General features: G+C 41.4%; 1 protein-coding gene across 2 annotated transcripts in view; it reads left to right on the forward strand.

Moving 5' to 3' along the window:
- The window catches only part of LOC121277008 (tolloid-like protein 1), a 427,048-nt gene that overhangs the window by 297,793 nt on the left and 105,318 nt on the right, over positions 1-23,937 (forward strand). For both annotated transcript variants that reach the window (XM_041185854.1, XM_041185863.1), the window contains exons 11-13: positions 9,008-9,110; positions 11,634-11,750; positions 19,922-20,067. In XM_041185854.1, coding sequence (XP_041041788.1) covers positions 9,008-9,110; positions 11,634-11,750; positions 19,922-20,067 — 366 coding nt within the window. The remainder of the gene's footprint in view (positions 1-9,007; positions 9,111-11,633; positions 11,751-19,921; positions 20,068-23,937) is intronic.

The following is a 23,937-nucleotide window of genomic DNA, read 5'->3' on the forward strand; positions in this document are numbered from 1 at the left end:
GCCAGAAGTGCCGAGTGGATGATTCAACTCGGCCTCCCCGGAGGGTCACAGCGTCACAGATGCCAGTCTTCAGCCAATTCAATTCATTCCAGATGATATCAAGAAATGGCTGAAGGCCCTTGTTTACTCCAAAGACCATGGGCCCTGACAATATTCTGGCAATACTACTGAAGACATGTGCTCCAGAACTTGTTGCACCCCTAGCCAAACTGTTGCAGTACAGCTACAACACTGGCATCTACCAGGCAATGTGGAAAATTGTAGAGGTATGACCTGCACACAAAAAGCAGGACAAATCCAACCCACCCAATTACTACCCCATCAGCCTATTCTCAATCATCAATAAAGTTATGGAAGGGATCATCAACAGCGCTATCAAGTGGCACTTTTGTAACAATAACTTGCCCACAGATGGTGGGGTCCACCAGGGTCACTCAGCCCCTGACATCATTACAGCCTTAATTCAAGCATGGGCAAAAGAGCTGAACTCCTGAGGTGAGGTGAAAGTGACAACCCTTGACATGAAGGAGGCATTTGACTGAGTACAGCATCAAGGAGCTCTAGCAAATCTGAAATCAGTGGGAATCTGGGGGAAAACACTCCACTGATTGGAGTCAGACCTAGCACAAAGGAAGAGGGTTGTGGTTGTTGGAGGTCAATCATCTCAGCTCCAGGACATCACTGAGTTCCTCAGGGTAGTGTCCTAGGCCCAACCATCATCAGCTGCTTCATCAATGACCTTCCTTCCACCATAAGGTCAGAAGTGGGGATATTCGCTGATGATTGCACAATGTTCAGCACCATTTGTGACTCCTCAGATACTGAAGCAGTCCAAGTCCAAATGCAGCAAGCCCTGGACTATATCCAGGCTTGGGCTGACAAGTGGCAAGTAACATTTGTGCCACACAAGTGTCAGGCAATGACCACCTCCAACAAGAGAGAATCTAACCATCACTCCTTGACATTCAATGGCATTACCATCACTGAATCTCCCAATACCAATATCTGGGGTTAACCATTAACCAGAAACTGAACTGAAATGGCCATATTAATACTGTGCCTGCAAGAGCAGGTCAGAGGCTAGGAATCTTGTGGTGAATAACTCACCTGCTGGCTCTCCAAAGCCTGATCACCATCTGCAAGGCACAAGTCATCGTGTGATGGAATGCTCCACACTTGCCTGGATGAGTGCAGCTCCAACAACACTCAAGAAGCTTGACACCATCCATAACAAAGCAGCTTGCTTGATAGGCATCTTTTCCACAGACATTCACTCCCTCCACCATGGATGCATAGTTGGCAGCAGATGTCCCAACTACAAGATGCATTGCAGGAACTCACCAAGGCTCCTTAGACAGCACCTTCCAAATCCACAACAACTACCACCTAGAAGGGCAAGTTCATCAGACACATGGGAACAGCACTACCTGGAAGTTCCCCTCCAAGCCACTCACCATCCTCACTTGGAAATATATCACTGTTCTTTGACTGTCACTGGGTTATAATCCTGGAATTCCCTCCCTAACAGCACTGTTGGTATCTCTACACCACATGGACTGCAGCAGTTCACGAAGGCAGCTCACCACCACCTTCTCAAAGGATGTTAGGGGTGGGCAATAAATGCTGGCCTAGCCAGTGATGCCCAGATCCCATGAATGGATGAAAAAAAAATCTTTTAAAAAGTCCCAGCCTGCCATATTTTAATTCTGGGAGCTGGTGGAGTCAATCCTGCTTCTTTCAGAGGCAGCAAGGAGGTGGATGGATGATGGGGCCAGGAAGCCCCCCACCCAGATATCTTCTATATCCATGTATTTAGTATCCATTATGTACAGAGCTCAGGATGTTTTTGAAATGGACATAAAAAAAAACTTTTAGCTCTATGATAGAGCTGCCATTCAAACACAGTTCATACTGGAAAAACACTTCTCATTCATAAAAGCCATTCAAAAAAGCATTAAATCCCCTCAAGTGGTCAGTCTGTTGTAAAAACAAACAAATGCCTATTCACTTGTCACATCAAAGATTAATAACCTCTTAAAACTGTCAATCAAAATGTAAACACCGCCTCCTGCAGAGATGTTTATGTAGCTTTTGACACTCCACCAAACATTCATAATGGGCTCAGCTGTAATAATAAACCCTGGGAAATGTAAATAATAGGGTCTATTGAAACTAAAAAAAATGGCTTTCTTTCTAAGCCAATCAAAGCAGCCCAGGAGAGGGTATTTTCTTTCCTCTGTGATAGCTGCTAAAAGTTTTTTAATTTAAAAGTACTCGGGGCACTTAAATCACTTCAGGTCATGACACTAGAGTTCTCAAACACATTTGTTTCCAATGGAAAAAGTACACTATTGCATCTCAGCTAATGCTGATCAATATAATGGTCAACTTACTCATGCAGGACAGAGCTCTATCATTAATCACTGCAGTAAAACCCATTTAACTTTACAGCATCTAACTATTGAAACTGAATTAACTTTTTTTTTGTATTTCAAAGCTTCTCAATGAAAGAATTCCAAGAGCAGGTGACTGTTTATTTTTCATTTTCCACTTAGAACTGGGGTTTCCCCCATGGTTCATGACTCCCTTGCGAGGGTGTGAATCTACTTGCAGAAAGCACCTGACTCTACTAAAAGTACATGGGGGTTTGAACTGTCTACCTCTGCAATGAAGCCAGCAAGGATAACTGTGTTACATATGGGTTGACTGCCTTCACCATTATTCCATGTTAGAGAAAATTGATAGTAATGGGAATGGGGGCAGAAATCCCAGAATCGGGTCACACCCACCATTTTTCAAGGGCTCCTGAGTCAGTCCGACTCGGCAAAAATCCAAGTTGTGATGTTATTTATTAACCATTTTACTCCTGGATATATAGACAGTGAGCGGAATATTCGTGCCCACTGGTGTCAGGCTTGCTCAATGGTGTGAGCCGACAATATGGCGCCAAGGCCAAAAATCAGTTTTGCGACGTCGTGAAACCAGTTTGCAATTGTCCGCTCAGCCCGTTGATGGTGTGCCGCATTTCCCGCCATTGGTGTGCAGTGTTTCCTTCATCAGACGTTGGAAGCCTTATGGTAATACCATATCATTATAAGGCTAACCTGCCAGACACATCCCCCCATGCTGGGTAGCATGCCCACATGTTTCACAACTGCACGTAAATGACGTGCACCTGACGAGCTGCACATCACTCGGGACTTTGAGGTTTGTTTGCCTACGTTGCCTCGGGCAGCAATCGCAGTAACCAGCACCAGGCTTTGCAGACAGCACCACATCACTTTTAGGGGTACTCACAGGCAGGTCTGTACCTGCTAGAAGGTGGAGATGGCTTTGTACAGCTGTAGGGCTACTGCTTGCCAGGGAAATGGGAGAAGTGGCCTCAGGTAAGGGAAGGCTGCAGTGTGTGGGCTGTACTGGGGAAGGGGGGTATCCCAGGGTTTGTGTGAGGGCACAAGTTTACCTGTGCAAGTGGCCTCAAGATGGTGAGGGCTGAGGAGGCAGTCTCTAGAGGAGATGAGGCCAGTTAGAGATGCGATGGCGTGTGTGAAAGAGTGAGTGGTGATGTCCCTTGAGCTGGCAGTGAGTGAGATGCCAGTGACTGTGTGATGGCCTTGAGCGTGTGAGTTTAGAGTGATGAGATGGTTGCCGTACTCTGGCAGCACGGATGAGATCATTCATCCTCTATCCGCATTGAATGGCCAATCTTTTCTGTGCAGCATTGACACTGATCACCACTGCCATCACCTACCAAGCCAGCGTGGTAATGTTGCTGCCCCTCCTGCAGCCAGAGTGGGGGTAGATGACATCATGGCACATCCCCACAGCGTCCAAAAGGTGCTCGAAGGATGCATCATTAAACCTGGAGGCTGCAGTCTTCTTGCCTTTCGGGGCCAAGTCTTATTTGCAGTGGTCCTGTGCTGGAAGCACTTGAGAGGCTGTACTTTAAATATGGTGTCCGGCGTGATGAAGTGGCAAGATGAAGGCGTGGTGGGCGAATTGGTGCCTGCCCGCCCACCCACCATTGAAATGGGATTGCATAGTTAATGTGGTGGGTTTGGGACAGTATGGCATGAGTGGTCGCCATTGTGGCCAACGGGTAAACATGGTTTTACCCACCCGCTACTGCTCTTAGTGCAAATCTGGGAGGTTTCTGCCCAGTATGTACAAGCTTTCTAAGTTCAGGCAGAGAGAGATCATTCTAACAGGAATTACCTTGATCAATAGAAGTAGGGATCAAAGAAAAGCAAAACCAGGGAGTGACCAATAGGGATGTACACCTTCCTGGTGCAACTATCCAAATCAGTCTGGTTATGGTACAAACAAGCTGCCAGTTTGATTAGTGCTGATGATGATGTAAAAGGGGAGACTACCTTTGAAGAAAAATGTATTGGCCAGAGGTTTAAAGAAATGGTCTGCATTTATTTCAAGAAATATATCAAATGACTAGCACAGGATTATGAAAAGTAGCTCATTCTCAAGTTTCTGAAAACCGACAAGCCATCTGAAGTTTATTCTTCTGTTTTATGATGTCATCCGAACTGGATCATTGAATTACACACTTGTAATCAATTCACCCTTCCAGTATTTATGTTCCTTTTTAATCTTTAATTTTTTAAACCTGTAACCACGTTTGTGTTCAGTTTTCTGTGCTTGCATCTCTTACAGCTCTGTGTATTTAGTAGCCCTTTCATTGGCTTGAAATTTATGATAGTAATAACTGCAAAGCTGCAATTTCCATTACTACTGGGTAAAATTGACAGCAACTTCTGGCACCTACATATCTGTCATTAAGTGTGGAAATTTAAATGTTGCTGTCAGAGATACCCTGCTCCTCCACAGGGTGTGTTATTGATATCTTCACAGATGAAATCAACATAGAAATCATTGAATTGATGTGAAGTTAAACAAATAACTGACGTTTCTTACAGTAAAGACCAATGAAACTTAATCCCTGGTCAATCAGAAGTAACTGAGACTTTATTGGTGTATTAAAGCCGAGATTTGCATGGAATTGCAGAGATTCCACAGCTTATCCAAAATGGTGCTGTGAACCTGGATTCAGAAGCCTTGCCTCCACTTCCAAGAGATCTTACTTTCCCTGGTAGGGAAATGAGGGTGGTGGTGGGTGAGGCATGAATTGGCACGAGTTGGTATTAAGCTGACATAGGGGCTTTAAGGAGCCATTGGGATGCGTGGGGGTTAGGAGTTGGCACTAGATTGTCATAAGGGCTGTAAGGGGTGATGAGTGGGGTGTCATGAGTTGGCATTAAGTTGGCATAGGGGCTACAAAGGGGATGAATGGAGGGACATGGAAGGTGTGAGGGGCCATTGGAGGTGGGTGGGGGTCATTGATGGGGCATGAGGGGTGCGTACTTTATTCTTTAAGGGATGTGGGTGTCGCTGGCAAGGGCTGCATTTGTTGCCCATCTATAATTGCCCTTGAACTGAGTGGCTTGCTAGGCCAGTTCAGAGGGCAGTTGAGTCAACTATGTTGCCGTGGGCCTGGGGTTGGACCAGGTAAGGATGGCAGATTTCCTTCCCTAAAGGATATTAGTGAACCAGATGGGTTTTTACGAGAATAAGTAATAGTTTTCGTGGTTACCACTGCCGAGACTGCCTTTATATTTAAGATTTATTAATCGTATTTAAATTCCATGATCTGCCACAATAGGAATTAAATCCATGCTCCCAGAACTTTAGCCTCGGCCTCTTTGTTGCTGAATACAAAATCCAGGTGATTTCTTTGTTGTACTTCTATCTATATTTGTGTTTTTGCGCACACTTTGTCTCCTGTTCTGTTTAGTATTTGCCACTAACTTTACTGCATAACTGAAACTACAAAGGTTTAAGATTTTGTAGAATCTGTGACAATTTGTAAAGCCAAAGAGTGGGGCAACTACACTGAAAATATTTTTGCCTTATTTTTAAACATACTGGGTTTTCTATCAGAATTCTCATTAAATACAACAATCTCTTTAAATCAGCAATTGCTGTAATTTGAGACAACAAACAGTATTGGAATACTTATAGATGAATAGAAAGATTAAAGAGTTTTAATTATTTATAGACAGAAAATATTACCTTTAGTAGACTCTTAGAAGCAAACATTGCTGCAATGATTAAGATTTATTTTCATAACAATACATTGTCCCTCTGATAGATTACGATGAGGATTAATATTGGAAAAGGTCCAATTTATTTTGAAGCTGCATACCTGCAGTCTGACTGCTTGAAGGCTAGAATCCTAACTAGGGCTATGAGATTAACTTTTGATTAGGACTGCATTATAAAGGTTTCCTTCTGTTTAACTGTTTTCTAAAAAATTCTAATCAATTATTCAAGGTTTACTGTTGGGGCAGGGGTTATGGCTCAGATTGCCATTCTGTGACATACCCTTCAGATTTTTACACTCATCGGACTGGATTTTACCAGACCTCTGGGGTTGGGCTAGCAGGCCTGGGGTCTGTGAGGATGGAGTGCCCTTTGTGCTCTCACTGCCAGGCCATTCTACAGCAGCAGGGAAGGCCCAGAGGCCTGTTAAACCACTTAAAGGGCAAATTAAAAATCCCACTACCATTTTACCAGTTGTGGGTGGGTCCCCTGCCATGTGAGGAGACTGTCAGGTGAACCCTTATTGACCTCCCTGCAAACTCTGAGGAGGGGATGGGCCCTCCTATTCAGGCACTTTTTAGCCTGCAGGGAGCCCCTGGTGACAATAGCTGGCCCTTGCCCTCACCTAGACCTAACCTTGTCACCCTCAACAGGGCCTGCCTGTCTGGCCCTGGTGCCCCCAGGCCCCACTTACCTGTTTGAGACGGCAGCGTCCTACCATGGTGTCCTGTCCTTCGAAGTGCAATCCCAGCAGTGGCCACCACTCCAGTAGCGCTGCTGAGACTACTGAATTGCTGGCACTCTGACTGGCCGGCAGTTCCTGGAGGTAAACAATTATTCTTTTAAGGGACGGCAACCAATTAGTTGCCTGAACCCAGAAAATGCGGAGATGGGTTCTGCAAATGAGTGAGGTGGGGTTGTCCCCTGCTTTCTGGCCTGTTGCCAGGATCCCTGCATGTCAATAAAATTCACCCCACTGCATGCAAGGCAATTATCTGCCTGATTATTACCTATTTACATAAAATGTCCTGGAGCCAGTAAAAATACTTATTTCTGAGTGGATCTGAATGACATGTCAGTTACTGCAAAAAAAAAGTAATTTGCCTGACTCATTCCTAACAGTACTAGAACTTGAAATCATTTTCTCAACATTTTCAAAGGTAAAGGGAATAATTCACAAAAGATGACCAAAATTTAGTGAAATGCTGGGAAAAAGTTCAAGGGTTCCATAACATAGATATGATTACATTTTTACTTTTCTTGTCCCTGTTGGGTAAGTTTGTTTTGCCAAGGTATAGGTTGCTGCTCTTCCATTTGGTAAAAGGGAGAGAGGGCAAGATTAAGCTGATACCATGGAAACCCAAATCTAATTAACTGATTACAAAGCAGCAATGATCCTGATATCCACTACAGTTACTACTGCTTCTTCCAACTGATGGATATGTCAGAACGCCAAGAGGTCCATGTCTTTGTGTGCATGGAGCAAGATCTGAATGGCCAGTGGAAATGCTGCATTTCATATTATCTTAATTTACAAACATTGCCAGAGTTGTAAGTTCAACTCTTAATTAATTAGAAGTTGCAAATACAGAAAAACAAAAAGACTTTACTTAATGATTTCAAGATGAAACTAACCTAGGGACTAGTATAGTCAATGCTTAGATGATTCACTTGGATACCTTCTGTAATTCTCTTCTCCTGCAACTTGCCCCAAATGGCTTACCTTCAAATAATTTGAGGGCTTCTCTTTGAAAACACACTACATTGTTCATGCAGTAAACAACAAAATCAATGCCCACAGGTGCCATCTGCCAGAAGGATTTCCTTTGGATTGCATCCACTTTCTATCTTTGGAGTCAGAGTGGTTGATTATCTTTCAGACTGAAAATTAGCCCTCTTTGCTTTCAGCCTCCCAACAAATTTAGCTTCATGGGGGAAGCAAACCAGAAACTTTCATTGTTCTTCTGGGAGGCTCTTAAACTGTCATCATTTTAAGATGAACATTTTGAATCAGTTTGGTTTGTTACCTGGGTATAAAGTTGGTAAGCCAGATTGGTTGCGTGACTTAGACAATGCACAATTTTTAATTCCATTGATTGGGCATTTTCTAGAAAAAGCAGCTTATCACAATGCTAATTTAATGCCAGAGCAGCAAGGTCAAAATCCAATCCAACGTTTGCTCTCATTGAGAAACTGTCACTTTTGATTAAGTAAATGCTTTGATGGTGAGGATAGTAAGCCCTGCTGCCTGGAACACACCCAAGATGTGCATCTGGCAAGATTTTACATTATCCTACACAAACACATTGGGACATCACAGACCTTTTGTTAGTTTTGCTGTGACCTTTTGAGGCTAAACTAGTAATACTATAATTCTCAGCAGCTTTCCAGAAAAACATTCTGAAGTTTAGTCAAGATAATTTATGAGGTTTTCTGTGTAAACATTCTGCAGTTCAGTCAAGCTCTGCAACTGCAATAGGAAGTGTAGTATTGTCGTTTAGTTGAGTTGAAGGTGTGAGTACTTCATTAGCATGTCAATCTTTCAGCTAATTAGAACATCTGGGGATCCTGTCCTGCCTAAATTATGCAGATTGCATCAGGTCACCACGGTGTCCGATTTAACTGACCTTTCTTGTATCTGCTCTTCACTGTTGGTCTTTTGCTGACACTGATCTCTGTACGTTTATAAATGGGCATCTGATTTCAAGAAATGTAAGAATTTAATGATACGAGTACAGCCAGGAATTAGAAAATATCCTCTTAGGCAGTCTCTCAGGATTGAGGATGACTTGCTTCCACTCCGGTTTGATGAGAAAATACCCTATGTGTTGTTTAAATCCTGTTGCAAATTTAGAAGAGAGATTTTCATTACTTCTATTCACTTCTATTGCAGATTGTTTTGAACTTTACAACCATGGATCTCTTCAAGAGTCGCCTGTGCTGGTATGACTACATAGAAGTACGAGATGGCTATTGGAGAAAGGCGCCACTTCTTGGTATTGAACTTTGTCCAGTTAGGACATATAGCTGTGCTGCTGAATTTGAGGTTTTAACAACAGCCTTTTTTCTTCCATAAGAAATTAAATTTAAGGGAAAATGTCTCTTGGTCCCTTTCCCAGAAAGACATTAGTGAGCAACTTGAGTTTTTACAATGATCTTGCAGTTTCCGTGGCCATATTTATGCTGCTAACTCAGATTACCAGATGTACTGAATTGAATTTCACATTTTGTTCAGGAAGGAAGCAATTTTATATAAAGTGTCCCTTTACCCCCATCCCCAGAATGTTGCAAAAATTGTTTTATGAAGTTGTTGAATATATTCCACTCTCTATTTCTTCCAGGAGTTAGGGTGATGCTGGCATTTACAGTCTATCATGAATTATTTTGAAAAGGGCATTCTTATAATAATTGTCTCTAAAATTTGTGGCTTTGTGGCTAAAACAGAGGGGATTAAGAATCTATTACTTAATGTGGATCCCAGACACAGGTGGATCAGACTAACTAGATGTGGCAAGTTCCTTTCCCAAAAAGACATTAGTGAACAAGTTGGACTATTACAATAATCTGGTAGTTTTCAGGGTCAGGTTTATGCTGCTAACTCAGATTACCAGATGTACTGAATTGAATTTCACATTTTGTTATGCTGGGGCTTTGTTATGCTGGGACTTAAATGCATGATTTCAGAATTGTTTGATATCTATCATAACAATTGAGAGAGAATTTCTTGCCAGTTTGAAATTTTAAATTAATTGATAGAGACATAGGGGATGATTTTTTTAACTACCCCCTTTTCCCCCTTTTGCCTCGCCCAACCCCATACATTACTGGATAGGAATGGCACATGGGAGTGATTAAAATTGAATGACTAGATCTACTAGCTTTCCAGATGGCCAAGGCTCTCATTGCATTAATACTTAAGCATTAGGTTCAATAACGTCAGTCATGTGCCAATAAAATCTTAATTGCTGTTAGCGGCAGTGACACCCAGTGTGGGTCCCATACAGATAAATCTGTCAGGTGACTAGGTTGTGACCAGTAGAGGCCTAGATCAGTACAATTTTTAATTGCTAAAGGTTTCTTAATGGACAATGTGGTACAGGAGTGCTCCTATACACTCCAATAGGAAACAAACTTTGGGACTTTCCAGCCCTAAGCTTCCATCTTCCACCTCCAACACTTCACTTATCTGATGTGAGAATTCCCCCAAAGCTTCCTCCTGTCATGGGAGATCTCAGCTCCACCCTCCAGCCTTCTCATTTTCACCAGGAAACGTAGTAATGGCTACTGGCGGTTAAAACCAGCAGATTGTTGCTTTCTGGTTCCACCATATGCTTTGGGCTTCTTTTTGCAACCATCACACGACATAGACTCTTATATAGCTCTCTCTTTAACGCATCATATCAGTGTTGCAATTCAGCCAGGCAGTGAAGAATAGAACAAGAGCCTAACCATTATGCACTTACAAGCTTTCATTTAAAGAATTGCACATTACATATAATCACCACAAGATCTAACCACCACCAGTTTCACCCTGCTCCTATACGTACGGTCATAGATGAATTCTGAATTAGTACCCACCACCTGAATATAACTAAGCACATTAAACTCATACACAATTAATAGTAACCCTGGGTAATGCTCTTATCAGTTAGTATTAGTCTGCATTTAGGACTATATAGTTACATCTTTAAAGTTCTTCAGGATCATTTAACGGAAATAAAGAAATGTTTGAAGCAGGACACTATTTTGCATCTATACTAAGTATGCTTTTTGGGCTGTAAGTTCAATAAATTCTTTCTTTCCATTATGACCAATTGTTTCATTTTTTTGAAGTTCTTATTCAGTAACTTTTGTTTACATTTACATTATGGTCTAGAATAATTGTAGATTTTTAAATCTATTTTCAACTGCTCAAACAAGAGTAATTTTATTGTGTTATCTTCACCAACACCCTTATTAAAATGCAATGTTTCCTGTAAATTTTTGTGTTTTTAAGCAGCAAGAGCTAGGGACATCACTGCAAATACTGTCTTAACAATTTAAGTCTTACATTGTCAGAAAAACGAATTAACATAGCAGGAAGATTTGACATTGTTGAAATGCTTTTAAAAATTCAGCTAGGATATCTAAAGATGTTAATTGCCCTGTTAATGTTATCAACATGAAATAAAGCAGATTCAAAAAATGAACAGAATTAGGCAACTAACACCCAAATAATGTTTAATTGAATCCCAGCTATTTGCTTTTTTAAAAGAGTTACTGATGTAGCCCAGGAAGTCCATTGTAGCAAAATAACAAATTTAGCTAGATCTCTGGGGAGAGAAATCGCCAATCAGAGTAATGCTGGCTAGAACTGTATATAATAAAATGATGCACAGAAACAATTAGTACTGTGATGTATATTTAAATGTGAAAGCTTACACGAGCCTGCACTTTGTCGATTTAATTGCCTTATAAATGTAATTTTATTTTTTTTTACCAATGTATTGAGCTTTTTGTCTTAATATATTCACATCCAGGCAGATATTGTGGCGATAAACTGCCTGAAGTTCTGACTTCGACTGACAGCAGGATGTGGATAGAATTCCGTAGCAGCAGTAACTGGGTAGGAAAAGGTTTTGCGGCAGTCTATGAAGGTAGACTTTTAATTATATTACTATTGATAATTAATTTAAATGCTAACCTATCAGCCTGAAAATATTGCTTTACAAATAAGCATTTCTTTACATATATCTCCATAATTTTCTCCTCTCATCGTAGAGTCAGTAATTCATTTGTTGCGCATGGAACCTTCTTGTTTGCAAATTGGCAACAGAAATTGCAATTCAGAAATAACCAAATGCTTGTAAAGCATTTTGGAATGTCCTGAGGTCATGATAGGATGCTAGATGAAGACATATTTAAGTACTATAAGCTGAACTTGCATCAGTTGCGAAAAAATTGCATTTATATAGCACCTTATCACAGCCTCCGAATGTCTCAAAAATCTTTACAATCAGTGAATTACTACTGAGGTAAAGTCACTGCTGTTATGGAGACAAATGCAGCAGCAATCCCAAAGCTAGGTCCCACCAATAATAAATTAGTTAACTGATCTGTTACTCTGTTTTTAGCTTTCTTGTTTATGTTGGCCAGGATGCTGGAAAAATCCCTGCCCTTTTTTTGAATCATGCCATTGGGGTCTTTTACATCCACCTGAACAGGTCAACAGCACCTCCACCAAAGCTTCTGTACTCTTTGAACTGATGCTTGAATCCGCAGCAATGGTTGCCAACCACTTATATTTTGAGGATGAAGAAAACGCTTTGATTGGTTGCTCATATGACTTGTGCAGCTCTTTAAGAGATCAGCGATTTTTAGCATCTCAAATTGTCCCTGCTATAAATCTTTTCTCTAAATGCACAAGGGATGCTTTTATTGCTACCCTTGACTCCCAGTATCAATGGAGATTGGAAATGTTCTACCTGTAAGAGAACCAGAATGAAAAACTTACTGCAATTGGGATTGATCCTATCTGAAACTTTCAAACACAGGGCAGAATTTTAATGGGCAGGATGGTGGGGCTGGGGTAGGGGGGAGGTACAGGTTCAGGTGCAAGCCAAGGGCTCAATGACTGAAAATATTGGTGTGCTGGAAACCCTACATGATCTTGCTCACTTTCGGCTTTTACAGGGACACGTTCCTAGGTCTGCAGGAAACACGTGTGAACCTGCAGGGTCAGTGATTTAAATATCTAGACAAGTAAACAATTACGGCTAACCAAGGATTCTGCTTTTAACTGCCAATGCATTGATTTCTGCCATGCAGAATTCTCCAGAGGTCAACAAGACGAGAGCACAGCAGGGTATAACTGATTAATAAAACTGATTGGCTGGGAAGCCTTTGAGCAGTGAAACTACATAGCTGTGGCCTGCCTATGTGAAAGACTGGTGCTCATAGTACTTGCTCTGAAAGCCTTTTCTTATTTTCCAAACTGATCATACCATTCTCTGGGTTCCCAACTCACTGCAGGCAACCCCCAGCCCCCACCTGCGGGTCTGTTGCAATAAAATTCAACCTAAAATTTAGCCGAAAAGTGAAATCCTGTGATGGAACAGCAAAAACCTGTAACTCATAAGTTAATTGCAGTACATGGCATCAATAATTTGATTTGGTTCCTTCTGTTGTTTTCACTACCAATTCAAGATAGAGCTGAGAATTTCATGGTAAAATTACTGGAGTCAGTGTGGCCAGATTAGTTCCTGTTTTTGACTCTGTCATACTCAATTACCCCATTTAATACCTGAATTACTTGGGGATGGCTTTCTACTCTGATCAATAATTTGTTATGAAAATTCTTTTTCTGGAATGAGTTTTCAGGCCACCAAGCAACTGGAATTGGCTCCTTAGCAACATCACGCAACCATAGCAGCAAATAATAACAAACAGCTGTCAAATGCTCAGCATGAGGAAAGCTCCTCTAAAGTGCTTCACAAAGTTGAGAGCTGGGCCCCTGAGATGGGGAGAGAGTGGGTAGATTGGTGGTAGCAGAGACTGAGTATTATCTCCCTGGGAGATCAAAAATTAGCCATTAGGCACACTAATTAAAATGAAAAACATGCTCAAACTCAATGTTTTAAATGAATTTTAAACATAACACTTTTGACCAAGGAAAATAAGTGCTCAGCAGGTAGAGGGCTTTACTACCTTTGCTAAGACCAAAAACTAAGAGTCTTAGTAACAACTTTAACATGACATTTTTCTCAACCGCTTTAATGACATGGAGAAACATCAGAAGGTGCTTTACAGAGGTGTAATGAAAATAATCAGTGACTGTTTAGAAAATTAGATATAGGATGGTGACCAAATGTTTGGTCAAAGTGGTGTGGTGAATTTTAAGGAGTCTTGAAGAAGCATAGGAAAGTGGAGAAAGGATGGATTTTGGGAGGGGATTCTGAGTCTGAAGCCTAGGCCTCTGTAGGTGTGGCTTTTAATGGTATGGGGTTGAGGAGGTGGATGGGTGGAGGGTGATACGTTCTTCCATTCGATATAAATGTACCAATTATAGGACAAGGATTGGTAAAACAATAAATTGAAAATAAGACTATATACAGACATTGTTAACTGGGAGATTATGTATGCATGTCTGACTTGCATAGGCTGCTGCTTGTAGACTGAATACAAAACCATGGGCAAAATTTTTCAGTCGGCGTGCAGGGGCGGGTCCAACATGCCGACGCATAAAATGATGCGTGATGACGTCGGACGTGCGTCCTGACATCGTTGCGCAGTCCTGTGATATTTTGTTCGGTGCGTGCACACCAGAGTCGGCTGCACGCCCATCGATATGTAAACGGCCTATTAAGACCATTAAGAAATTAATTGGAGTACTTGTTAACGCCGCCCGTTTTATGTGGGCGGGCCAATTAAGGCCCACCCAGCATGACGCGCGCCCGGAAGTGCTGAGTGCTCCCTGTGCGGGCGGGGGATTCCCTGAGTCAGGTCACAGAGCTGCCTCAGGGACATTAGTTTAAGTTCCCAAAATTTTAATAAAGAAAAGAAAAAAATTTAATACATGTCCCCTCATATGACAGTGTCACGTGAGCTGGAACATGTCAATGAATTTTTATAAAATTTTTTATTCAATTTATAAATGCTTCATGAAACCTCATCCCGCCGTGGATGAAGTTCCATGAAAAATGCAAAGGCCGCCTGGGCCCTTCGCCTGCCCGCCAACCTTAAGGTACTCGCTAGGGGTACTTTGTTTGTGTTGCATCTTAGACCATTTTATGTTTGCAATAGGATTACTGGTTGTTTTTGGTTGTGGTATTTTTATGATTTGGCATCTGTTTCATCGCACTGTCATGCCATTTGGTGTTCGTACTTGATACGATCTTGGTTCTGGACAAATGCTGACGATTTCTGCTGGATTCCATGTGCCATAAGTTGGGTGTTGCACTCTGAATTTTTGTCCAACGCTCAGGATGGGTAATTTATTTCTCACATTCTGGTCATGGGCATCTTTCATCTTCCCCTGTTTATCAATTCATGCATCATGTACTTCTGGGAGTTGCATCAAGTGATGACTAGGGAGGGCTGTCCGCACTTGTCTACTGAATAGTAATTCTGCATTGGATCCGTGGTATGGTGAAGTTTGCAAGGTCAGAATGGGTTTGGTTCAGAATTTGGTTTCAGTTGTGCCGTGCAGCCTGTCGGGTGATGCTCTACATTGCATAGTAAGGTGGTCTCCCTGTGTAAGCACAGAGGTTTCCAATGGTGCATCTTGTGGTCTCTGGCCCTTGTCATGGTATTGACAGTACCATGGATGGTGACTAAGGGCAGGTTCTTATACACCAGTAGGCCTATAATCACTGGACCCCTGGCCCCCATAACATAAAATATCCGGCGTGACCAGGCTGAGTTGTTGCAGCGACACTCGAATGAAATCGATCCCAGGGATGGAATTTCCAAGCCATTGTAGGCTGGGTAAGGTTGGCAGTGGTTGGTTGAATCATCACTTGCCATTTCTGTGGGTACATACATTTTGTTGTGCAAAGTGGAAGGGTGTTTGCACCTGAACTAATATCCAGTTTTGCATATAGGTTATGCATTTGTGGGCATAGAATTTGGATGGTTACAAAGGCTTCTGTTTGTACCACTGTGCCAGAACATTCTTATGTTCACCATACTGAATGTCTACTCACTTTGTGTATGCATGTTCTGGCCATCCTCCCCATCTAACCGAATAGCTTGACTAGACATTTCGTGGATCTTGTCTTGGCGCTGTTTGGTCTGCGCTCTTGGTTGAAAAGTTCTGTTTGTCAGACTATTGGTTGTGGCTTCTCATGACATTGAATAACTTGTTTCATCCTTTGCTTTCTCAACTGTTGCTTCCAAAGTCCTTTGGTGCCACAGGCCTTGCATACAGCATTAAAAACTGGGCAATTTCTGGGTGCACGTATGAGGCTGCATCACCTGCGTGGCTTAATAGGCTTACCTGTGTTGGCTATCGTGCCAATGATGGACAGATTGCATTTGGCCTGTAGGCTCTGTCTACCTAGTAGTATGGCTTCATACTTGCAGCCACTTTGCAAGCATTCACTTTTATGGTGTAACCTTTGGGTTGATCTAAGAGGTCTTTTTGGAATGCTTCCATTGGGGCAGATGCTATCACAGGCTCAGTTATTCTGCTGGCTAGCTCTGCCATGAAAAGTCATAATCATGCCCCTTGTCGTTGCATATACTTTAAAAAAAAATCTTTCACAGGATATGGGCATTGTTGGCTAGTCCAACATTTATTGCCCATCCCTAATTGCCCTTGAGAAGGTAGTTGTGAGCCACCTTCTTGAACCACTGCAGCCCATGTGGTATAGGTACACCCACAGTGCTGTTAGGAAGGCAGATCCATGATTTTGACCCAGTGATGGTGAAGGAACGGTGATATATTTCCAAGTCAGGATGGTGTGTGGCTTGGAAGGGAATTTGCAGGTGATGGTGTCCCTGTTCATCTGCTATCCTTGTCCTTCTTGGTGGTAGCGGTCATGGGTTTGGAAGGTGCTGCTGAAGAAGCCTTGGTGCGTTCTTGCAATGCAACTTGTAGATTGTGCACTACTACTGCTACTGTGTGTTGGTGGAAAAGGATTGAATGTTGGAAGTGGTGAATGGGTTGCCAATCATGAGGCTGCTTTGTCCTGGATGGTGTCGACCTTCTAGGGTTAAAAACAAAAAACTGCGGATGCTGGAAATCCAAAACAAAAACATCGGCGGAGAAGAAAAGAGTTGACGTTTTGAGTCCTCATGACCCTTCAACAGAACTGATTTTTTCAGTTCTGATCAGTTCTGTTGAAGGGTCATGAGGACTCGAAACGTCAACTCTTTTCTTCTCCGCTGATGCTGCCAGACCTGCTGAGTTTTTCCAGGTAATTCTGTTTTTGTTTTTGTTTTTGACCTTCTAGGGTGTTTGTTAGAGATGCAGTCATCCAGCAAGTGGAGAGTATTCCATCACATTCCTGACTTGTGCCTTGTAGATGGTGGACAGTCTTTGGGGAGTCAGGAGCTGAGTTACTCACCACAGAATTCCTAGCCTCTGACCTGCTGTTGTAACCACAGTATTCATTTGGTTGGTCCAGTTCAATTCCTGGTCAATAGTAACCCCCAGTATGTTGATAGTGAGGGATTCAGCAATGGTAATGCCCATTGAATGGCATGAGGAGATGGTTGGATTCTCCCTTGGTGGAGATGGTCTTTGCCTGGTATTTGTGTAATGCAAATGTAACTTGCCACTTATCAGCCCAAGCCTGAATCCAGGACTGCTTCAGTGTCTGAGGCGCCAGAAATGGTGCTGAAATTGTGCAGCCATCATCAAAATTGAATGAATGAATTGATCAATGGTCTCTGTCAGTTGTTGTCTAAAAGCCATGTATTCCAGACAATGTATTCTGGTGTTGAGTTTCACTCGTAATTGGTCGTCAAGTGTTGACCATGTTTTAACTGGCATTTTACGTTAGTCGTCACACAGAACAGACATGTTCAGTCTGTGGAGATCATCATTGCCTTTAGCAATTCTAATCTTAATGGCTTGTTTTTTTCTGGTTCAGAGTTGTTGCAGCCCAGAAAACACCTCTACACATTATTGGAACAACATAAACTTAGATGGGAGGTCCGTTGCCCTCCAGTTTTTACAGTATTGCTGGAACAGGACATCTATTCAGGCTTTTTCTTACAGTCTTCATTTTGCATTGTGAATCACAGTACCTTAAGTAACCACCACTTTATCTGGTCATAGTCTTTTCCTTGACTGCAATGATTGCACTGTTGAGCTTTTTCAGCTTTTCTCGGGCCTGTGCTCATTCCCACCCAAAAAACAGTGATTTTGGTATGAAATGACTTGCCTCAAAAGGTAAGTTTAAAAGTGGAAAAAGTTTTTTTTGCAGTCTTCTTTTAGCTCTTAGGGGCTGTTGGGAGCTGTTACTGGATGGATTCTTCTCCCCTGATCAGTATTTTAATCTCCCCCAACCTCCTGTTGGGACAGCCAGGAGCAATAATGGATTCTCTCCTGCCTGTGGAGTTCTGCTTAAAGCTAGATTATCTGAAGTTGGTTTTTAATGGCTTTGCAGCAGGTAAACATAAACTAACTAAGCTCTCCAGAATTTGAATATCCTACCAGAACCCAGTGCCGGCTGGCTGGTGCAATGTCCCAGAATGCAGGTACAGTGTTCAGCTTCATACAGTGCTGCAAAATCACTTGCACATGGTGAGGTGGTACTTGATAGTTGTTTCACTTCCACATCAGTTGTTGTTCTGCATGTGAAAAGTTTGAGGCTTGTATGCTTCTCAGTGAAATCTTTAAAACCACGCTGCCACCATATTACACTCTTCTATTTGATGTGTTAAATCAATCATGTGACAAGGTTTGATAAAACAATAATCTAAGTTCTTTAGCTGTACATAGTCATATCTTCAAATAATGTTAATTGGGAGGCTCACTACAGGTGCCTGACTTCTACAAGCTGCTATTTGTAGACTGGATAAAGCCATAACATATATCCTGTCTTGGCGGAGTAATTGACAGCAGTCTAAGATATACATCTTTAAAGGTGCATGTACGTCATATCACAACAGAGGGGGGAGGGAGTTGCGAGGACAGTGGAGGGTGTAGGTGTGGTGGGGAGATGCACAAGAGGCCAGAGTTGGAGGAACAGAGCTGTTGGCTGGAGGAGTTTACAATGATTTGGAGGAATTTAAATGCCAGGATGACAGTTTTAATTTTGAGCTATTGGTGACTTGGAGTCAATGTAAGTTAGCAAAAAATAGAGGTGGTCAATGAATAGGACTTGATGTAGGATAGAGTGTGGGCAGCAGAGACTCTGGAAGGTGAATTTTCACAGGTGTCCTTCTACCCATCCACAGTGGGGACCTATAGAACCTCCTGAACAAATAATGTAAATATCATTTATCTGTTCCTTTAGCATTTCCACAATGTTTCCTGACAGTGTTACAGAAGAGGAGGAATCATGTGGAAATTCATTCTCCTTATAATCAATTTAACTCTGTACCTTCATGATGATTAAACTAGTTTATATTCATAATCATGTAATGCACAGTAAATTTGCGTTTCAGTTAGTGAAGATTAAAAGAAGGCACACTCATTTAGGTCGCATCCTTAATCTCTTTCTCAAATGATATACAGTAAGAAAAAAAAAATCATATTTCAGAATTTAATTGAAAAACATTCTACCTTCAACATTATATTTTCCAAAACATCATAATATTGGATTGTCTGATATCTTGGGCAGACTTAAGGGCATCACTTTTGTTCCTTTGATGTTGCCGAGGCCCTTAGATTGTCACAAAGGCATATAACAGTTTTGGAATGCACAAAACGTGACATTGTACAGTCAGTGTAACAGAGGGCTTGAATTGCCACAAGAATTTTCTGATTTTTCACTGTAACTTGGGTGGAAGACTGGTGAAATCCCTCGAGAAATGACTTAAAAGACACTTAAGCATTTCTCTATGGTGTCTGTTGAGTTATGGTGCACAATAGGGAGAATCCCAGAGTATTTTGCTAAGAGGCACACAGGGCAGAGATAGATTAAGATTTGTTCTTGCGTTCAGTAGTGTGGAAGGGCAACTGCACTGTAAAGTTAAGCATCAATCATACAATGCAATTCATTGCATTCCTATCCTTTCTGTTGTTTTCAAAGGGAGAGAGATTTCATAGGTTTTTTTAATTACTCTGTTGAAAATATTATGGATTGAATTTTATAAGTTACCATCTTGTTGTTTATACCCCTGCTTACACATGTTTTTTTCTTTTAATTATTAGCAATTTGTGGTGGTGAGATCAGTAAAGAATCGGGACAGATCCAGTCTCCTAACTATCCAGATGACTATAGACCAATGAAGGAGTGCGTGTGGAAGATAACAATGTCTGAGCACTACCACGTAGGATTAATTTTTCAGGCCTTTGAGGTAACTTTGTTGCATGGTAAAAATTTAACAGGAAGAAAGTTTAAATAATAGAACATCATTGTGCAGAGAATACCACCTTGTGTAGCCCAAGGTAAAGTGCAACTAGCTTCAGATTTAATTATCTTGGAACAGTAATCTATTGATAAGATTATAGGGTTTATTTGATTTTTGTGTGTAGGTAATGAAAAATTTCAATAACTGCTAACTGGAGTTTGCATTCTGTACATTGAGTAATAAAGTAGATTCCATGCTGTCTGGCCATATTTAAAATTCATTTTTTACTTCTGAAATCTAAATTATTCAATATTTTATAACTGAAGAGTTGAATTTCATATTTGTAAATAATTAGGACTGGAAAACAATCTAAGAACTCAGTTTTATATCCAACTCTCAATTTTCAGAGAAAGACTAGGAACAAACGAGAATACAAAAATTTTACTGGAAGAGGGCTAATTTCAGGGAATTGTTGAGGGATCTAGCTCAGGTAAATTGGGGTCAAAGATCGGCAGGTTGAAGTGGAACAATGGGCAACCTTTGAAGAGAAGATGATTGAGTACAATCTTGGCACATTTCCATAAGGGGACACTGAGGACAATCAAAACCAGAGCTTCCTGGAAGACAAAGAAGTTAGAGAGTTGGATGAAGTGGAAAAACAGGACGTATGAGAGATGTCAGCTTGATATTACAAAGGAAAATTGGGCTAAACATACAAATTAAAGAGTGGTAAAAAAGGAAATAAGAGGAGCAAAAAGGATAAGAATAGGTTGGTGGCTAACATAAAAGGGAATCAAAGGGTCTTCTGCAGGCATATCGACGGTAAATGTCAGAGGAGTGGTGGAGCCGATTGGGAACCAAAGTGGAGATCTATTGGTGGATTCAGAAGGCACGACTAAGACTAAATGAATACTTTGCATTGGTGTTTACCAAGGAAGAGGACTTTGCCAAAGCTGTGGTAAATGACCAAATTAATGGGATACTAGATGTGATATAAAAAAACAGATAAATAGGAGGTACTAGAAAGGTTAGCAGTACTTAAAAGTGGTTAAGTCACCTGATCCAGATGGGTTGCAGCCTAGGTTGCTGAGGGAAGTAATGGTAGAAATTGCAGTGATTCTGGCCGCGATCCTCCTCAGACATAGGGGTGATGCCGAAGTACTGGAGGATTTCAGGCTAAATGGTCTACCACTGTTATGTTCCTGTGTTCCAAATTATTCACAAAAGGGAAGATGGATAAAGATTACAATTATAGACTAGTCAATTTAACATCGGTGGTGGGGAAGCTTTTAGGAATAATAATCCAGGACAAAATAAAAACCACTTTTGGACAAATATGGACTAATAAAAGACAACCAATACAGTTTTCTTCAGGGAAAGTATGTTTGACTAACTTGACTGAGTCTTTGAAGGGGTAACATGTAGATGAGGGCAGTGCAGTTGATGTTGTGCATCTGGGCTTTAAGGTATTTAGTAAAGTTAGCAAAATTGAAGATCATGGGATAAAAGGAGCATGGGTACAAAGTTAGCTGAAGGATAGAAAAGAGCAGGTTTTGGTGAACGACTTTTTTGAACTGGAGGAAAGTATACATACAATGGCATTCCCTAAGGCCTGTACCAAAATCACTGCTATTTTTGATAAACATTAATGACTTGGACTTGTGGAGCACAGGGCACAATTTCAAAATTTACGGATGACATGAAACTTAAAAGTGTAGCAGGCTGTAAGGAAGATCGTAATAGGCTTCCAGAGGCCATAGACAGGGTGGCAGACTGGGCAAACACATGATAGATGAAATTCAATGCTGAAAAGTGAGGTGATACATTTTGGCAGGAAGAATGAGGAGAGATAATTGGCTGGATTTTCATCCTAGAGTTGCATAGCAGGAGTTGGGAAATTTCCCACTTTGGCGTAACCACCTTGGGAGAAAGTGCTTGAAAAGGTGGGATTTTTGTTCTGGGGTGGAATGGTGCTGCCAACTGGAGTTGGGCCCACTGCCCCTGTAAACTGTTTGGAGGCAGCCAAATGGGCTGCTGAGTGCCGAGGTCAGTTAGTTAAAAGGCCTGCTTCATGGCTATGGGACTTTTCCCACTTGTTTTATTTTAGACCCTCCAGCCCTCAAGCCTTACACTACCTCACCCTGCAGACACTCGCCATGATGCAGCCATGCCAACCTATGCTGCTCTACCCATCTCCCATGGCTCCTCATACCTCAATGCCAACTTATGCCCTTTTACGCACTCCCAGTGGCTTCTCATACCCTCCATGCCAACCTATGGTATGTATATGCACACTTACCCAGTATACACTCTATACCGAACCAATGAACCCAACAGTAGCAATGGCATGTCTGGAAAAGATTATAAAAAAACAATCATTCATTCATAACTTATCTTTAAAAAAAAACTGCTTTTACTATAGCCCTATAAAGTATCAATAGCAAAAATTGCAACCACTTGACACCTCTATCTTGTGTAAATGAACATTGTGCAATTTACAAAATAGATCTAATAGAACGAGTTGTGAATCTCACAATGTTTTCCCTTGGGCGCTTCTGTTTCAACAAAATAATGGATGTCTCGGCTCTCCAGACATCTCACTCTGTAAATATCCAGCCCAGTGCATGCTAAGTGGTGCAATTTTAAGGGCAGTGCAAAAACAGAGACTTAGGGGTGTTTCTGCATGAATCTTTGGAGATGGCAGGACAGGTTAACAAAGTAATTAATAAAGCATATGGGATCCTGGACTTTATAATTTATAATTAGAGGCATAATGTACAAAAGTGAAGAAGTTATTCTAAATCCACTCATTTGCAACCTGGGGTTTTGTAGCCAATTCTGGGCACCACACTTTAGGAAATATGTGAAGGCTTTTGAGAGGGTACAGAAGAAATTAACTAGAATTGTTCCAGGAATGAGGGATTACAATTTTGTGGCTAAAATGTAAATCTGTGATTCTTAAAGCTGAGAAGACTAAGAGGAGATTTGGTAGAGATCTTTAAAATCATGAATGATTTAGGCAGAACAAATAAGGAGAAACTATTTCTAGTGGCTTAAGGGTCAATAACAAGAAGGCACAGATTTAAGGTGATTGGTGAAAGAACCAGAGATGATATGAGAAAAAAAACTTTGTTTTACACAACGTGTGGTTAGGATTTGGAAGATATTGTTGAAGGGGTGGTGGAAGCAGATTCACCATTAGCCTTTGTTAGGAACTAGAGATAGCTTTATGTATATTTGTGCATGTTCGGAATAAGCTATAGCTTTATGTTTAAGTTTAATTTTTTTATTATTTGTGTGTTAGGTGAAGTCTGGATTTTGGTTTTACTTTATAGCAGGGTTAGCAGGTCTGAAATCTTGTTTGTGTACCTGCACTTTAATGAGGTTTTATGACTCTTGAAGTGGTTTAGGGGAGTTAAAACAAAGTAGGAAAACTGTGCTGTTGCCTCGCAACAGGCAGCCCAGAGAGAGACAGGGAAAGCAGTTTTAGGGCAGTTGGAAGCAGGTGCCAGGAGAAACTGGATACAAGAGAAGGAACTGCAGGAAGCAGGTTCCAAACAGCAAAGCAGAAAGTTCCAAATCCAGGGAGTGGTACAGGAAAAGGTCCCAAGAAGATGGTTAAGTCAAAGCTGAATATCTGAGAGTGTATGTGAAGGGTGAAACCTGAATGCATGTAGGGATACGGGGGAGAACATCAGAAGGAGATTTTAAACCCTTGGAGATGGATCCTTGTTGAAGACATCCAAGTGAAAGTGTCATTTGGGAGAAGCTTCCAAGGTGAATACTTTGAATGTTGAGATTGGAAACCGTCGGGAGAAAGACGGAGTTCAGTGAGACTGGTTGGCTCACAGTGTGACTAACGTCTCAGGGGAGTTG

The sequence above is a fragment of the Carcharodon carcharias genome, chromosome 1, assembly GCF_017639515.1.
Source record: "Carcharodon carcharias isolate sCarCar2 chromosome 1, sCarCar2.pri, whole genome shotgun sequence".
NCBI lineage: Eukaryota > Metazoa > Chordata > Chondrichthyes > Lamniformes > Lamnidae > Carcharodon > Carcharodon carcharias.